Source organism: Medicago sativa, chromosome 2 (assembly GCF_051527215.1).
Source record: "Medicago sativa cultivar Bolivia chromosome 2, Bolivia_mono, whole genome shotgun sequence".
Classification (NCBI taxonomy): domain Eukaryota; kingdom Viridiplantae; phylum Streptophyta; class Magnoliopsida; order Fabales; family Fabaceae; genus Medicago; species Medicago sativa.
This window is the reverse complement of record NC_140750.1, coordinates 65128130-65146663: the sequence shown is the minus strand read 5'-3', so window position 1 is coordinate 65146663 and position 18534 is coordinate 65128130. Positions and strand designations below refer to the sequence as shown.

The 18534-nt window shown below is 31.5% G+C and overlaps 1 protein-coding gene and 1 long non-coding RNA gene across 4 annotated transcripts; both read right to left on the bottom strand.

The window, feature by feature from the left end:
- Nucleotides 1-1193: 1193 nt before the first annotated feature.
- Nucleotides 1194-4741, bottom strand: LOC146949730 (beta-glucuronosyltransferase GlcAT14A-like). Of its 2 annotated transcripts, none has more exons than XM_085745665.1 (5): nt 4531-4741; nt 3332-4059; nt 3157-3232; nt 2911-3026; nt 1194-2009 (listed from the first exon to the last, which is right to left on the bottom strand). In XM_085745665.1, the coding sequence occupies exons 2-5, from the start codon at nt 3912-3914 to the stop codon at nt 1510-1512; spliced, it is 1275 nt and encodes a 424-aa protein (XP_085601791.1). In that variant the 5' UTR covers nt 3915-4059; nt 4531-4741; the 3' UTR covers nt 1194-1509. The 2 variants fall into 2 exon arrangements, with proteins under 2 accessions (XP_085601791.1, XP_085601790.1); XM_085745664.1 differs by having other exon boundaries at nt 4646-4741.
- Nucleotides 4742-10743: 6002 nt separating this feature from the next.
- Nucleotides 10744-13480, bottom strand: LOC146949729 (uncharacterized). 2 transcript variants are annotated; one of them, XR_015027369.1, is made up of 3 exons: nt 12964-13480; nt 12603-12764; nt 10744-11482 (listed from the first exon to the last, which is right to left on the bottom strand). It is a non-coding gene; the product is annotated as an uncharacterized LOC146949729 (long non-coding RNA). The 2 variants fall into 2 exon arrangements; XR_015027368.1 differs by having other exon boundaries at nt 10744-12414; nt 12964-13478.
- Nucleotides 13481-18534: the final 5054 nt, after the last annotated feature.

Sequence of the window (18534 nt, the reverse complement as noted above, 5' to 3'; positions counted from 1 at the left end):
TTAGATTCCAAGATTAGTCAAACCCTTTCATTTGAGGAAATGAAGGATAAATAAAAAAAAATTAACCATTTTCTTTTAGAAACTAGAAGGTTAAAAGCAATATATACTACTACTGTCTATGCCACACTTCACAAGGCAACATAATTTTTTTTTTTTTACGAACTTAGTAAAGCTCACAAAATTTATTCAACAATGGAAATTATGTTCAAGATAAATGAAAGAGCATTACTAGTATACATCATTATTTAACGACCGCATAATCTCAAGATTGATGGAGATTCCTTGAATTGTTGATAATTGTCAATCATGGCCACTAGACTATATAAGGAAGGAAAAAAAAAATCCTGATTTGTGAAATCCACTCAATTCTTGATCGTGATAATTAGTGCAAAAGAAAAATACTATTTCTTACGTTTTTCTTAGTGCTATTTTTTCACCTACTACCTCCTTGTATTGTGTAAAGTCAAACTGAATATTTGTTAATTTGTTATGAAGAACATGCATGCATTTGCTTTTCTTTTACCAAAGCCTACGTAATAAATAGCAAGGTTCAAAGCAAAAAAACAGCATAAAATTAAATTTTATTTGATGTGTTTTAATATCATTTTATGAAAACAGCGCAAATCAAATCAAATCAGATTTTTGTGCTATACATTTAATATATATTTATCCCTCAAAAAAAAATTAATATATATTTATTTTATTATTAGTATTTAATATATAAATTTTTTATTTGTTATTTTTAATAATATTGATGAATCTAATATAATATTTTTGTTACTATTTCATTTTTTTTTATCACAGTTGATTATTATGACTTCCTAATTTTAATTTATATAATATTATATGTTTCCCTAAAAAAAATAGTATTATATGTCATATATGTTAATGTTGTTTAGTTTTTTTATTTTATTTTAAAGAAGCTTTAAATTTAATATGTTACATTGACATGGGATATCAATAAATAATTATGTGTAGGTTAAATAAAACCAAATGAGTCAATCCAATTAAAATCACATTTAATGGTATCAACTCGGATTTTTTTTCCAAGGAATCAATAAAATCATGATTCAAAATGAATGTCTAACTAATGATAAATAAATGAATGTCTCGTATAGTTTCTGGCTATTTGAACCTAAATATATATAATGCTTCAAAATTCACTTGTCTATAGGAAAGCAAAAAGATCATGATTCATGAAACATGATGTATAAAGTATCAATAATGATGGAAAAAAATTATAAAATTCATTGACCCAAAAAATGATGTAACCTCTATGTAAAAGGACCTATAAAAATAAAAGATGATCCTCATGAGTCATGCCATATTAGGCCCTTTTATGTAGAGGCAACTATATAGCATATAGCTAAATCAATGCCTTGGATTTTACATGACCATCAAGCTTATATTATGAATGAAATGCAATTGCACTTCAACCTCATTCCAAACACTTTGGCTATACAAAATAACATTTCATCCATCTCCAACCATGAAAATTTCCAACAGGATCTATTTACACTGATCCTGACCCGATTTAGCCTTCAATGTTATTCCAGCTATAAGTTTTTGAAGCCTTTGAGCCCCCGGACCAGGTTTGAGTTTATACATGTTTCCAACCTCGGTACATTTTGGTTTACCAGAGCACCAACCACCTAAAGTGAATAGTCCATGTCTCTTTTTGAGTAATTTTTTATCGATCAAATCCATGGCTGGATCGTCTTGTTTGAATTTCCTAGCAAAGGCAGCACCGCTCGCGATCATTTTGTCTGTGTCGTTTATGTTTAGGATGTGAGGGTGTTGTTTAGGAGGAACGTCCCATGATATATAATGCAAGTCGGTGTTAACAACGGTTTTTGATAATTCGGGCACATTGCACGCTACGGTTTGAAAGTAGCCTTCCGGGGAAGAGAGAAAATTTGCGTAGTACATGAGAAGGGTTCTTGGTAGATTATCCCAACCCCATACAACAAATTCCACAAAGTCGCGGGATAAAACCATCCATGCTGAACCTACAATGAAGCTACAATAATTCAACAAAAAATACTTTCAAAAGTAAATGAGGTTACACTAAGCCCTGCTTGGATTATCAACTTAACTAAGTGCTTATAGCACTCACGCTTATCATAAGTGTTTATGTATAAGCTATTTCTATAATAAAAGATGAAATAAAGTAAACGTGTCATCATACAAGCTGTTTTCGTAAGCTGCCTTGAGGAGCTTATACAAATAAGGTGAAAGCAGCTTATGGACATATCATAAGTTTCTTCCATAAGCTCTTTCAAACAGTAACACAAGTCTTATGCCAACAGATAATCTCGAATAAATCAATCCAAACAGACCCTAAAAGGGTCATTGTTTGACTTAGTGCTTAAGATTGATAAATCTTCACTCCTCCATCTATCAGGTAAAAGAATGGCATATTGTTTGTACAAAAGAAGAATCTTTCATAAAACAAACACATTTCACAGATTATAAAAACAATGTGTTATAAATGAAACATGCATATATTGTAATTGTGTCTTAAGAACCTGTTTCCTAGAAGACAATTAAAGGAACCAGATAACTAATAGTTTTTGAAGTATCAGAAAAGTAGTATCTGCAAACTATAGCATATAACAATTTTGATACTCTTAGATCATTGTTCTTCAAATTTGCATAAGTAACCTTCAGAGAAACTTGATCAATCACTCAACTATTTATATGATTGAATTCATATGCGCTGTCAATGTAAAGGTTTTTACAACTCCAGATCAATCATAATTGTTAATCATTAAAAACATTTAACTGTAATCGCAACTACTTTTGAAGTCATAAATATGATTGGTTGAAACTCTTTACACCGACAGCATGGCAAAATTAAACTCATTATTATACGGACAAAGAAATAAAGTTGTGAAGGGAGAAACCAACCAGTGAATAGCTTAAATGCAGTTGGCAAAGCTCTCTTAGGATTGACCCAAAACACATCCTGCTTTGTTGACTGGTAAAGCCCCGGATCTACTATTATAGGCATCGCTCGTTTATCCCTGCACGGTATAGTCCAGTTCATCGTTATGTACACATCCATGTCTCATATCTCATCATACAGACAAAATAATTCATTATTTACACGTCAAGTTGTTTATGTTACATAGAAAGACAGAAGAAAAGACTTACAGCTTCCATCCTAACCGACTTGTATGCTCGATGAAGTTAAGGCTTCTATCCAAATTTGAGAAAGAATATAGTAGATCTGCACAATTTTATAACCATATAATTCTAACTTCTAAGAATCATTATAAACCAGATTAAAATACTAATAGAAAGAATCATACAAGATTAAAAAACTAACCATCTTGAGTGATAAGTGGATAATCAGAAGCACTAAGATTAATGAACCAATCCCAATCTTTACTTCTCTTGAGCAAAATAGCACAAGCATGAAGAGTATTAGCAACCATCGTCGGTCCACGGTAAGTAACCATATTAGCCTTTGAGATTACAAACACATTCCCAACCTCATTAAAGATATGCTGTTTTTCGATTCTAGAAGCAAGTTCCAACCTTTCCTCCAAGGGCGCCTCGAGGTCTAAATGAACAACATAATGATTTAACGGATGATAAAGTGCATGAAGAGTTCTCCAAAGCTTTTCCAAGTCGCCTTTGGAACCCGAAATCAAATAAGCGAAACGAGGGGTTGAAGGCTTAACGGGAGCCGGAGAAGGAGAAATCTTTTTTTCAACAAAAGCAAGTGAAGATGTTTGGTTTCTATGTGAATGTGATGGTAGAAAAAAGAAAAGTGAATTGATTGAATGAATTGATGAAACAAGTCCCATGTTAAAGGATGTTACTAGAAAAAGCATACAAAAAGCAGAAGTAGCAATTAGAGGATATAACCATTTCTTTTCCATGTTTAAGATTCCCATTTTCATCATAATGGATAAATTCTACATTCCATGAATCATTGAAACATAATTTGATAACTCTTCATCAATCAATTTAACAATTTGAAGCTTCCAAAATTGACCCTTATCATATATCTTCTCACTTCTCAACAATCTTTAAGCCACTGATAATTTTCTGTTGAATCAACATCAAAAATTAAAATTGAATAAAATTGCAGTCAAATATTTTTGAAGTGATATTATTCATTATATACTAATAAATTGCAGTTTCAAAATCAAACGGGTAACGCATCAATAAAGAAACTGATAATTAAATGATCAAAACTAACCATACAGACAAACATTAGCATAAAAATAATCGAAGAAATTGACCAATGAATATTAAATATTAGTATTCTAAATTCTTCAACAAGAACATATTTTCTGTCAAAAAATAAAAAAACATGAACATAAAAAAAATAAAACAACGATCTAAGCTGAAACAAAAATAATCTAATTGTTGAAACTGTTATTATTGATAGATGTGTTGAACCAAAAACGCTTTGAAAGGGAAAGAAAATGATCGTGAAAAGAATCAAACATAAAAAGGAGAAAACAATGAATGTTTGTTAAAACATTGATAACATAAAAAAGGAAAGAAAAGTACCATGCATGTGAAGGTGAGAATTAACGTGACAAGAAATATAAATATAAATATATATAGTAATTAATCTATGTAGTAGATCATAGTGATGATGAAGAATTTAGTAGAGAGATGAAACCTGTTTGTTATGTGATGGAGGAAGCGTCCACGTCTAAAAGAACATAGAAATGTAGGAGAGAGAAAGGTCTAAACTCTAATGAAGAAAGTTGAACACAACACAAAACATGTTATAAGAAATATTAAAAGAACCGAAAGGAGTTTCTTGTTGTTGTAGGTACGTATGTGTACGTGTTAGACTGGACAAAGTGGTACCATTTATTTAGGGACTTCAAACTTAATTAACTTACCAATTACCTATGTTAAGGGGTGTCACATTTTCTAACTTATTAATTGATCAAATTTATGTTAACTAAGTTAAGTGCACGTCTGTCCCATTTTTTATTTTTTTTTGAAGGAAGTCTGTCCCATTTTTTATTACCTTAACGTATACTTTCTTCATTCTAAAGTATTATACTCAATTTGTACTATTTACATAACTTATTTTAACCATATTTTTTAACTAATAAATAAATAAAAATATTAGTATGTAAGATGTTGTTCGATTTGTCTCCTTGAATATTTTCAAAATATTAAATTTTTATATTTTTTACTTTAGATAATTAAATATATTAACGATCAAAGTTGTACATTGACATGTGTGAAGTCGTTGACTGCAACATGTATTTTGAAACTAAGAGAGCATAAATTAAGAACGATAGTTTTTATGATATTATGATTTGAATTGTTTTGATTTAGACTAAAATTATAGGTATATATATTTTGCACTTTTATATTGTAACAAACTATACTTATTTTTTTCAATGACACTAACCGTATAAAAAATATAATATAAATTTTTATATTTTTAATGACACAAACAATATAATATAACATTCTTATAGACAAATTTATTTAAGGATAAAATTGAAAGTAAAAAAACCACTTTAAAATCATGTATTCTCTTTATATATAATATAAAATCATTTTTGCATTGATATTTATTTGAAAGGATACATAACTTTTATTCATTACAAAATGATGTGCATCGTGTTTAACATTTGAATCACTCGCATATGTATGTGTATGCTTCTTTATTTGTGAAGATTTTTGGTTTAAATGAGCATATTCCTAAGATTTCATTCCAAAATGTATTTAGAGAAGGCAACTGCTACGCATATTTTTAAGCCAAGCTCGGACAACCTTCAAGATTAAGAGTGAACTTTTGGCAGGCTTGTCCCCCGGATTTAGAGATTCGGTTGAGGCTTGATGTCACATACTGAGCTATGTTCCTAGGGTTCTTTTTCTCCCTTTATCATTCGCCAAAAAAATGACTCTCCATCTTATACTAATTGGCATAGTTTAACTATATATACTTTATTCAGATAACACATTTGATCATATTTTTCTATTAATATACAAAGATATATAAATTTGGTAATGCATGTTATTTGGACTATATTAATTGATGTATTTAGTTTATATAATGAGTTTTGCTAGAAGACACCCATGAATGTGTCTTTTAGCAATTCACACCTCAAGGTGTGATTATCAACTTTTTAGTTATAACTTGCTAAAAGACACCTTCATAAAAATTAGTTGGTGTCTTTTAGCAATTAGCAAATGCATATAGGATAACTTGCTAAAAGACACCTTCATAAAGGGTGTCTTCTAGCAAAACCCTTATATAATTCAGATATTCTTACATGAACTCTTACCTAAGAGATCATTCTTACACTCAACCAATTAAAATCAAACATCTCATTAAAATAATAAAAATAATTAATATCATAATTTTTTCTCATTATTTTTAATATTCCTCTCTCCTTTTTCCACTTTCTTTAACCAACAAAAACCACCAGCCACCATTTATTGTTTCCATTTCCTTAATTAAAATCACATTTTTTTTAAAGTTAATAACATGTGTCATATTTTTATTGGTTGGATGTAAGAATAATCTCTTACGTAAAAGTTCATGCAAGAATATCTCGTTATTTAATAAAACTGGAAAAAAAAATGAATATTCGATTATAATAGTGACCGGATGCAGTAGTAACATATATGATGTTGGATTTGCCTCGAAAAATATTTTTAAGATATCAATTTTTATAATTTTTTTAATAGATAATTAAAGATGTTAAATATCAAAATTGTTTACTGATATATTTAAAACAATCAACTCTGTTACTTAATACATGATCGTGGGAGGGGTGTGATTATGGTGCATAAGGAGATCCTTATGCATCGTGTATAATTGCTTTCTACACCCAACATAATTTGCTTTCTACACCCCAAGTGAAAAGAATTATTTGGGGTCAAGCCCACTATAAAATCTATTTATTTGTGGGCCTAATAGAGCCCCATATTATAATTTTTTAAAACCACTTTCTACACCCAGCTTATTAGGATCACTTTTTTAAAACCGCTTAATCAAAACAGCTTATTTATGCAAAACAGCTTATTTGTTTAAAACAGCATATTCAAAACAGCTTATTTATACAAAACAGCTTATTCCGATTTCATTTTAAAAAACAACTTATTTATGCAAAACAACATATTTATGCAAAACAACTTATTCAAAACAGCTTATTTATGCAAAACAGCTTATTCGAAACAACTTATTTATACAAAATAGCTTATTTGTGCAAAACAACTTATTCAAAACAACTTATTTATACAAAACAGCTTATTTGTGTAAAAACAACTTATTCAAAATAGCTTATTTATACAAAACAACTTATTTCGATTTCATTTTAAAAAACAACTTATCCAAAACAACTTATTTATGCAAAACAACTTATTCAAAACAGCTTATTTATGCAAAACAGCTTATTCGAAACAACTTATTTATACAAAATAGCTTATTTGTGCAAAACAGCTTATTCAAAACAACTTATTTATACAAAACAGCTTATTTGTGCAAAACAGCTTATTTATACAAAACAGCTTATTCCGATTTCAATTTAAAAAACAACTTATTCAAAACAACTTATTTATGCAAAACAACATATTTATGCAAAACAACTTATTCAAAACAGTTTATTTATGCAAAACAGCTTATTCGAAACAACTTATTTATACAAAATAGCTTATTTGTGCAAAACAGCTTATTCAAAACAACTTATTTATACAAAACAGCTTATTTGTGCAAAACAGCTTATTCAAAACATCTTATTTATACAAAACAGCTTATTCGAAACATCTTATTTATACAAAATAGCTTATTTGTGCAAAACAGCTTATTCAAAACAACTTATTTATACAAAACAGCTTATTTGTGCAAAACAGCTATTTTGCACAAAATAAGCTGTTTTGAATAAGCTTTTATTGAGTTAGAGAGAGAAATGAGTATGGATTATGAGTTTCTTTACTGGAACGTTGTTTAACACTGAAATTATTACTGAAACCATAATTATGGTTTAATGGTTTTGATAATCATGTATGTGAAACCAAGATAATTTTGTAATGGTTTTTAATGAAATTATTATTGTTAGATGGTTTTGAATAATGATTAAGATGTTATACACTGAAATTATTACTGAAACCATAATTATGGTTTAATGGTTTTGATAGTCTTCTATGAGAAACCAAAATAATTGTCTAATGGTTTTGCTATGGCTATGGTTTCTGTGAGTTGGTTTCAAAACCATTTTGCTGTGGAAATGGTTTATGTGAGTTGTATTCCAAAACCATTTTGCAGTGAAAATGGTTTCCGTGGTCTCCAAAATCATTTTGCTGTCGAAATGGTTTCTGTGAGCTGTACTCCAAAACCATTAGATGTACTTAATGGTTTTGAATTTTCTTTTTCATCAATTCACAGCAAGAAACCTTCGTCGGAGAAGACAGAGGAGACGAATCCATCGCAAACACAAAGTCCATTTCCAAAAATCACTCTCCCTAATCATATTCTCCTCATTAAGACCAACCTTTTTCAATTTCTCATCAATTTCTCATCAATTTAAGTCTCTTATACGCTTCATTCAAACGATTCCTCTTCAATTTCTCATCCTTAACCTCACACTTCAACAATTCAACTTCTTCAACCAATTTCCTACACAAACCCTCATTCTCATCACATTTCAATTCCAAAACCTGAACATCCTTCACCTTCAACCTTAATCTCTCTTCCAAATCAACGATTTTCCCTAACAATTGCGCGTTTTTTGCTTCTCTTCGCACGATTTCAGTAAAGAATCTTTTGAACGAGTTAGATCAAGGAGATTCTTCTGAAGCGCCATGCCTTCGTCGAGTTCGTGTTCGAGTTCGATGATACGACAGCGTTTTGTGTCGGAGTTTTTGGAAGTGGATTGAAAATTAGGGTAGAGTTGGGAGCAGAAAACGTATTCGATTTGGGAGATTTTGTCTTTGGCTTCTTGAATTGATGCGACGAGTATTGTGCTGAGACCGGAGACGACTTTTTCGTCGGTGACTGGAGATGAGTTTTTCGCCGTCGTTGATGGAGGTGGTTGTGGTGGTGGTGATTTTGGTGAGCGCGTGTGAGGTACTCGCTATGTTATTGTGTTGGCTTCTGTTTGAGTTGAAGCACCAGATTATAACACCTGTCCTTGATCTAATGGTTCTGATTTGCTTATGCACCATGCATAAAGAAATCCTTATGCATAATAACTTTTGCCATCGTGGGAGTACCATCTTTAAAAGTTATTCTCTATTAAAAAATTAGTATATATTTGTACCAAGAGTGTAGAAGAATATTGTAACAAAAAAAAAAGAGTGTAGAAGAATATACTATATTCTCACAATATGGCAAACGTCTCAAATAAGATTAGTTTTGATGCGTGGAACCTATGAAAAATAAATATTTTTATAAAAGGAGTGAAGATTGCTTCTAGTTTAGGAGATAAAAAAACCACAAATGGATAGAATTTTGTATGAAGATTGCGTCTGAAAAAATAACGTACGTCTTAGGGATGAAAGAAAACTGAAATTCTTTAGCTCCTACCTCAACTTTTACCCAGAAAAGGATATAATTTTGTGTGTACGATATGTATTTTTATCATGTGTCCACCTAGTAATATTTTACAAAACATGTGATATGAATTATTTTAAGGGATAATTTGTTCTCTGTCAAAAATTAGAAAGTTACATTTTGCTATCTAAACCTAATTTTAAATATTTGGTCTTTATCTTCCTTCAGCATTGAAGAATCTTAGACAATTTTGTCGCATTTGTATGTACAAATGAAAAATGGTTTACATACTTGCATCTCTAATTAAAGAATGTCGGCATGTCCTGTCTATCATTTAATTAGACTTTAGATTGGTTTCCTAGACTAACATAGAATGTAGCACTAATTTAGGCTAAACTAGACTCTTGACCCGTGCTATCGCACGGGTCTGTTATAATGTTTGACAGCGTAAAGTGAAATAAAAACTTCACGTTAGAATATCAACAAAGCAAGCAAATTACATTTGAAATAAAACTAATAGTACAAAAAACACAATAATAATGTCACAGGAACCAACTAAAATACATTTTAGAATATTTCTTTGTAGACCACATTTTTGATGTTACATTTAAATATATTTTCTACTAAGACATATTTATCTAATGGTAGAAATAAGTTGGTGTAGGTGCAAGACTTACCTCATTTTTCATAAATCAGACCATTTCAGTTTATTTTTCCATAGCTCAATTAAACTGAGTAATCAAACTTGTTTTTATCGTGTATTTTAATACTTGGCTTATATTTCAATGAATAATCCTTGTTTAGGCACATTATATAGTGCAATTTTTCTGCACTATAACAGTCACATGAAATTGAGTAATTCCAACACTGTTTAAATGAATGGCTAAGGTTCAAAAATAGCCGGTTACACGAAGCATATAGGTTGCTAACTATTCTATCTACTGCTTATTATTACGGTGCATTTGGGAGGGTTAATGCTTCTATTCTAATAGTGGTAATTTTTTTTTATTTGAGAGATAAAAGTGGTAAATTTGTAAAGTTGTTTGTAATATAAATGCAGCTGTCATCTACCAGAAGGTACTAAGATTGAAACTAATACTTATTGTTATTTGATATACTATTCTATCTAATGTTTTCAGAAGGTGCTAAGATTGAAACATGCAGACCATTGTTTACGTCTAGGCGTCTAGCAGACCGTATATAATGCTTTCAAAAAAAATATATATATATATATATATAAATACGCATTAATATTTAAGCGCATGAAACAAAGTGCCTATGGATCATACTACTTTCAAAACACGTTAGATAATTCAAGTCTTCAGTTAAAGCAAAAAAGCCATTGACGCAAACCAAAAACAACATTACAGAATGTCAAACATAAAAACGAAATAAGTATGGCAACAAAATGCAACCGAAGATTTCAATGCGACAATTAAAAACCAAAACAAAACAGAATGAAAGGACAACGGACTTGGACATCAGCAACACTACTGGTAGTTGAAAATTTTGCAAAAGACTTCACTTCTCAGCTTCGATCTTCACACGGACCAGTTTTGGCTCTCGGTGTGGATCCATCAAATTAAGCGACATCGACATCAACAACTGGAACCACACTCTCAGCTGCTCTCTTTCCCAAGGAGTTTGGAGTGTTCGGAGTCACAACAGGAGCAACTGCAGCTACCTTTGAAGCAGACACCAATTTTGGTTCTTTTGTGCTCGATGCTTCACATCCACCCACATCAATGTCATCCAAAGACTTGCTAATCGGTGTTACATCTGAATCGGCTGCACCAACTTTGTCCTTATTATTGGAATCAACTCCTTCAATAGTTAGAACAAACTTTGAACGATATAAATGGTTAGAACAAACTGATTTGAATAAACTATAGTTAACACAAATAAATAGCATGATACCTCTCAAGTAATGCCATGCCAACAAATAACATCAAGTCCAGCCATCAGTTCAAAATTTGAACGAATGGATGATTGCTGCAGTGATAAAAACGCATGGGCAGACCACTATTTATACATGTAGTTGATGCAGAAGGAATTTGAACCATTTTGACAATTGTCCACAATGAGATTAGGGAGTTGAAGAGTCTTTTGGGGGAATGGAAATTCAACTGCCCATGCGTGATAGATCTTATATGCATACATGTAACCAATCTCATGTATAAAATGGTTCAAATTCCCCCAAAAAGAATACAATCAAACAAAGAATTCAAATTAGTAGTTGCAATTCTGATGTGCTATGGAACCATCAGTTAATGCTTACATCAGTTGGTTTATGCTCATTCATGGTGGCTCTATGTATTTTTTGGCTATGTGCATTGAGCAGTACTAATGTGCTTAGAGTCTGATAATGAAATTAATTACACGTATCATTGTAACAACTGCCAAAAAAATGATGTCCCAAAAAATAGATCTTATATGCATACAAATGGAACAAAATGGGCATATATTTATGTTAATATAAAAATGGCAGTTCAGAAAACAACAACCCCATATTTTTTAAGTTGAATACAAACAAAACTTGTTTAATTTTTTAAATAGAAACGTCATTAAGGTACATATAGAGGCATGAGTTGCAATATTTTTTTCTGAAACTGATTTGAATGTCAATAAAACTAATTCTATACTCGAATATGAATTAAATACTAACTCAAACAACAATAATCAATTTAGTTTTACAACTATTATCCTCTAGCAAAAATCCCATCATTTCAATTGATAATCTTGTTGCTTTTACAAACCTTGCACAACATCACATGTAACATATTCGACATAAAATCTGAATCAACAGAAAACACATCTTGCGTCAAACAAAACATAAAAAGATAGGTACGCCAGTTAAGCCTTAAGAGCTACATATAAGCAGGATCTGTTATGACATGTTCCCATAGTGCAACATATGTGAAAGCCTGATTCAAACGAAATACATTATAAACAAATAGCAAACCCATGTGTGATAGATACACAAACCAGCAAAAAGAATAAATGATTAGATTCGGATCCAATGGAACCGTGCAAAAAGAATTAACAAAATCCATTACAACAAAATTTGTATAAACAGGAATTGAATATAATAGAAACAGACCCAAAAATGTACCTTTCAAGCAATTCAACACAAATAGGGCTTCAACGTCACATTCCACTATTAGATGATAATTTATGAGTGAGCCAAAATTTAAAAATTTGCATCAGAATTGCAAACATATGGAAAACCTCACGAACTTATCCAAATCAGTGATTGGATTTGGATCCAATGGAGCTGTGAACAAAGATAAAAACAAAAAAGTTATGAGTGCAATATTTTAAAAGAAGCATGCTGATTGAATGATTAAAAAAAAGGAGGAACGGGCATCGAATGGAACAGGTACAAATTCAATATGTTGCCATGAGTTGAAACCAACATATGGAGATGCAAATGATTTCCAGATTTTGATTTTGAGAGAGGGAAATAATCTTACGATTCATCCTCATGTGGTGGCTGGAAGTGGTGGCTATGAGTGTGAGTAAACTATTGTTCTATGAGGGAGATGAAGATGAAAAGAGATAAAAAAAAATTGGGAGAGGAGATGATGAAGAGAAGAGAAGTTCTATGAGGGAGAAAGAATTGTTGTTCTCTTTCACAACTTCTGCCGTTCATTCTGTTTGAGGACTTCTGATGTTCTCAACACAACAGTTTATTCCTTGATCTGCTCCATCACTCAGTTACCAATAAAAAGGGCACGTTTTTAGCAGTAAGTTAATTGGTCATTGTACATATATTGGGCTGTGAGGGAGAAGTGGGAAAGAAAAGGATTTGATTGGTTGAAAGATGTACATGAAAGGTCACGATAAATGAGCCCAAGAGGAAGTGGGTGGTTGGGAGATAAGCCTTGCAATTAATGACGGTTTAGGAGGGAAAAACTTGATTGATTAGGGCTAAAGTGCCAGCACATCAAGTTAGGCTTTTATAATAAAGGATTATAGCTAGGTCCTTTAAGTTTTAGGTTCGTAACATATTTGATTATTTAAGTTAGGAAAATGATAAAAGGCACGACAAAATTTTCGTTGAAATTGCACAAACTATTTCTCTCAGTAATTAATCTTGTTAGACAATAATGCTTTGGCATTTGGCACTTGATCTCATGATGATTTATGTTTAACTAAGCTGATTCACCAAATAAAACATGAATTTGGAGCATCTTAGGGGTTGTGATGCTTTTATCGGTGAGGGAAGATGATGGTGCTACTACCGACAACAATTTTAGATTATCTTAGTTTATTATATTATATTTTATATGTCTTAGTTCATCTTTATCTTATAAAACCATAAACCAACAAGAAGAAGGTCATTCACCGAGCAAAGTGTGTGTTATGGCATGTCGTGCATGAGTCGTGCATTAAATCTCTCGTACCATATAGCAACGTCCTTTAAGTTATTTTGGTCATACATGAGTCATTTAAGTTTGAGGTTTGTTACAGATTGGTCCTTTAAGTTATTTTTGTCACACACAAGTCCTTTAAATTTGTAAACATTTTAGATTTAGTTCTTCTGCCACATCATCGTTTTTGTAATGTTTGGTTAACAGAAGGACTAAATTCAAAATGTTTACAAACTTAAAGGACTTATGTGTAACCAAAATAACTTAAATTATGTGTGACTAAAATAACTTAAAGGGACCAATTTATTACAAACCTCAAACTTATATGCATCACTCCTGGTTGAAGCTTGGATTTTATTATGGAGGAAAACATCTTCCTTATGTGAACCAAGACCATATTACTGAGTTCAAATACCATTTTTTTTCTAGTCTTGATGTCAATTTTGGGTATATAGCATTCCATTTTCTTTTCAATATTGACCTTCACTTTAGCATGTAAGTCTTTAACGTGCCTGGCTCTTTTGTTTTGACATCCCTACTCAAAGCATCGTCACTAAGATGTAGCGGAAGCATATCAAGTGGAGTTTCTAGGTATCCTATGTGATCTGGTACCTATTTTAGTGGATAAGATTTTCCAAAAATGACTCAAAAACTTAAGTGTCCATGTGTGAAACAATGGATTTGGGTATATTGTGTGATTTCACAAGCTCTTACAAAAACAAACTAGCAATATGACATGCATCATCAAATTTATACATGACAAGGAATGAAATGTCCCGTCATAAACAACCAACGAAAACAAAATGGTATCACGACCATGTTTGTTCTTGGTGGACCCAAAAGCAAATCCATGGACCTATCAACTCATAAAAAGAAGAAATGCACACCATGTAAACAATTTAATCATAAAGATCGAGTTATTATATGAAATTAGAACACACTTACTTGGAAACCATGGTGGCTGGATTCGCCGAGATTGAAGACAAAGTCTTCCTTTGCCTTTCACATGCTCCAAACTTAGGGTTTTCAATGGGGCAAACCACTAATGAGCAGAATAGTCAGAGTGATGGCAAAGGGGACCTAGCCTCTCTATTTATAACCGTGCAACCCTAGGCACCACCCATCATGGGCCTAGTGTTTGGGCCTACACTATGTTTCTACACAAATCAGATTAATTGCCCAAAAGCCCAATATTTATTGATCACTTTTATTAGGGCCTAAGCATCATCAAATGGATCACAACATCAGTCTGTTTTTATTAAAACCAAAACCAACAATTGATTGTAGCCCACAAAATATTAGAAGAAATTCTAACATTCTCCCACTTGGGCAAAATCAATTGTGTATTTTAAAAATAAAATAAAAATAAAAATTTAAAAATAATTTTTTTTTGAAAACTATTCTCGGACTGATAACAAACTTCCTAACGTGGCCACTACATGATCCCATGATGCAACACTTAATAAAGACTCTGTCCAACTAAGAACTAAATGATATCGAATCATGGCGGTAGTTATATCCTTAATTGATACAACACCTTCCATGGTTACAAATATCACCAATTCCGTCGACTAGTCATCTGTGTAGAGTGTAGCAAGAAATGATATGTCAACGTGATCATCGACCATACTATCATTTTCATTGTCGGTCCTTAATTTCTCTCAATGTCTTAAAGCCAGAGAAATTATGTGATTTCTCTCAAATGCTTAAAGCCAAAGAAATTATGTGATTTCTCTCAAATGCTTTAAAGCCAGAGAAATTATGTGGTCCACGGAAAACCACATTGCCTCAGCTCCAAAATAGTGTCAATCACCGGCATAGTGATCCGAACGACACTGAGCTCTAATTTTCACACATAATACATCAGCTCCAAAATAATGTTAACAGCCGGCACAAAGATCCTGCTAACATTGAGCTCAAATTTTTCACATGTAATGCCTCAGCTCCAAAATAGTGTCGATCACCGGCATAGTGATCCCTTCAACACTGAGCTATAATTTTTCACAGTTGATATTTGATATATACAAGAATTCATCTCATCATCAATAATTAAATTGAATGGAAATTCACATCAATATATCAAAGAAAATAAGTGAAAGAAAAAATTCATCATCACAAAATTGATAAGATAAAATTCAAACTCCCACTAACCAAAGACATCAAAAGAATTCACAGTATTCGTGTTATTCAAAGTGACTCTTGAAAACAATGAATCTAAGTCATTTGGTTAAAAGAACAATTAACATCAAAGTTCGGGAGCCAATGAATGTAATAAATAATTTATTACCATAAATTATAGGAGTTGGGAGCCACTAATTTCAATTTTGACAATTTCTAAGTGTTCAAAAATGCTAGTTGTGACCATTGGTTTTAGTAAACTTGCTTCTAATGCAATCCACACAAGTACCTGGATCATCAAACTTTAAGAAAGGTAGAATATTTACTTTGATTAATTTCTCAGCCCTTTCCCCCAATAATTATGATCCAAGTGCTTATGCCATAAAGGAAAGGATGTATTCCTCAACATTAGACCTTATAGCAACAAAAGTTTTGACAGCAAAAGACAAAACAAGGTTATGTGAAGTCAAAGACAACTTATTTAAACCATCAATAAAAGATCCAGGGAGTCACGAACCATCTATTAGAGAAAATTTATATAGATGAACAAAGGATGAAACAAGGTTATGTGAGTTTAATATCAAACTTTGTTTTCTACCTCCAAGGGTAAAACTAAAACAAAAGTTTTCCAACAAAATTCATCCTAAAGGAAGGTACATGAAAAATATTTTTCAAGACAAGTTCAAAACTAGAATGTTAAATTATGGTGACATCTCCCACTGACTTCACAATTACTCCTAGATCATATTAATTTCAAATTAAGTTGACATCTCCCACTGACTTCACAATTACTCCTAAATTACAACATTGTCAGATTTTTACGTCCCATAACTTTTCATTGACACATGGAGACCATTATGGTCAGATACTTTAACTTGTGAGTCATCTCCCACTTACCAAAAGGTTATTTCAGTTCAGACATGTTCTCCTAGAGATAACTCCAGATCTTACTTCCATTTCTTACGGTTTGACTCGGTTAAGATCTCGATGGAAGTAAAACAATCATTCATTGATAAGGAAAAAAATGAATGAATTAAAATATGTCATAAGACGTCATAAGACAAGATATAGCTTAAAATAAACAAGCTATTATAACGAGGCCAATATAATTGTACAATCATCTTTGGGCAGAATGCACAAACTAAGGTCGAAACCCAAGCCAAAACCTCAAATGAATTAATCAATGAGGATACATTGAACTTGGGAAATTGTCATCTTTGGGCAGACAAATTCATTGGTTCAACATATACTCCAATAACTCCATCTTATATAAGTTAATCAATGAGCATGCATAATAAAAGCATAACAATTATCCATTGAGGAAATATATGAGACAAAACATGAATGCATCAAAATATATCTTTTGACAAGATATAGCTCAAAATAAACAAGCTATCACAATGAGGCCAATATAATTGTACAATCACATTTGGGCAGAATGTACAAACTAAGGTTATAACCCCAGTCAAAACCTCAGGTAAGTTAATCAATGAGCATGTATTGAATTCAGAAATTTGTCACATTTGGGCAGGCAAATTCCTTAGTTCAAAACATTCTCCAATAACTTATCCCAAATAAACTTTTAATTGTAAAATGCAATAACCACCTTTGGGCAGGAAACTACATGTTACAATTAAAAATATTCCTCAAACTACAAAAGGAAATTTCATCAATCAATCAATAGAGGCGGTCCCACTTTGGTGGTAACGACCTATATCAATGCAAGAAATTCATTTTGCATAGGAATCAATTACTCTTGTCAAAATATGACACAGAAAAATTATGCATCATTTAAATGCATCTAAACTGGTCAATATCGTTTCAATTTGCATTCGTCATAATTTTGTTTGATGCAATGCGGTAGAAAAGTACGTTGAAAGCACATAAAAGAAAATCAACATATAATCATGTGCTATATTTTGGAAGAGTACTATTACCGCTAAACTCATAATCTCATTAACAAGTAATGATTTAAATCAATTACCTACGCAGCGGAAATATATGAGACTTGAATTTCACCACCATTGGGGATAAAAGACAAAAGAGTCAAAATTATTTAAGAAAAGATTATAATATCCTCAATGTAAGTCTTCATAATAATCAAAAGATTATTCATCAACAAATGATATTTGTTTCTCATTTATAGATAATTGACATGTAAGATTCTCTCACTTGATAGAGAATGATAGTTGGATTATCAATCCAAGATTTTTAAAATATTTAAACAAATATTCAACTATATTCTCTATCACACAATGGTCATGTCAATTAATATTACACCAATAGGATATGCCCATCCCCTATAAAATAAGGGAACATGTGTAATCAAATTCAATAAAAGAATTTAAATTAATTAAATCATGTCTAACCTCGAAAAGTGTAATCAATTCTCCTTGTAGAGTCATTAAGCTTCGATGACTTAAAGAAAGTTCCGCACAATTTGGCATATTGTCATCTCAATTGGTTCATAATTCAACAACAAACCAGTATAACAAAAGAAAGACTCCAATAATATATCAATACAATACAAGGATAATAGTTTTCAATTGCCTT

Bases quoted from the DNA above. Each gene is read 5' to 3' on its own strand.
- LOC146949730 (XM_085745665.1), bottom strand. From the start codon at position 3,914: ATGATGAAAATGGGAATCTTAAACATGGAAAAGAAATGGTTATATCCT. The intron at 3,233-3,331 runs GTTAGTTTTTTA...AAAATTGTGCAG, and splicing joins TCCACTTATCACTCAAGATG to ATCTACTATATTCTTTCTCA. The intron at 2,010-2,910 runs GTTGGTTTCTCC...GCTTCATTGTAG, and splicing joins TGCATTTAAGCTATTCACTG to GTTCAGCATGGATGGTTTTA.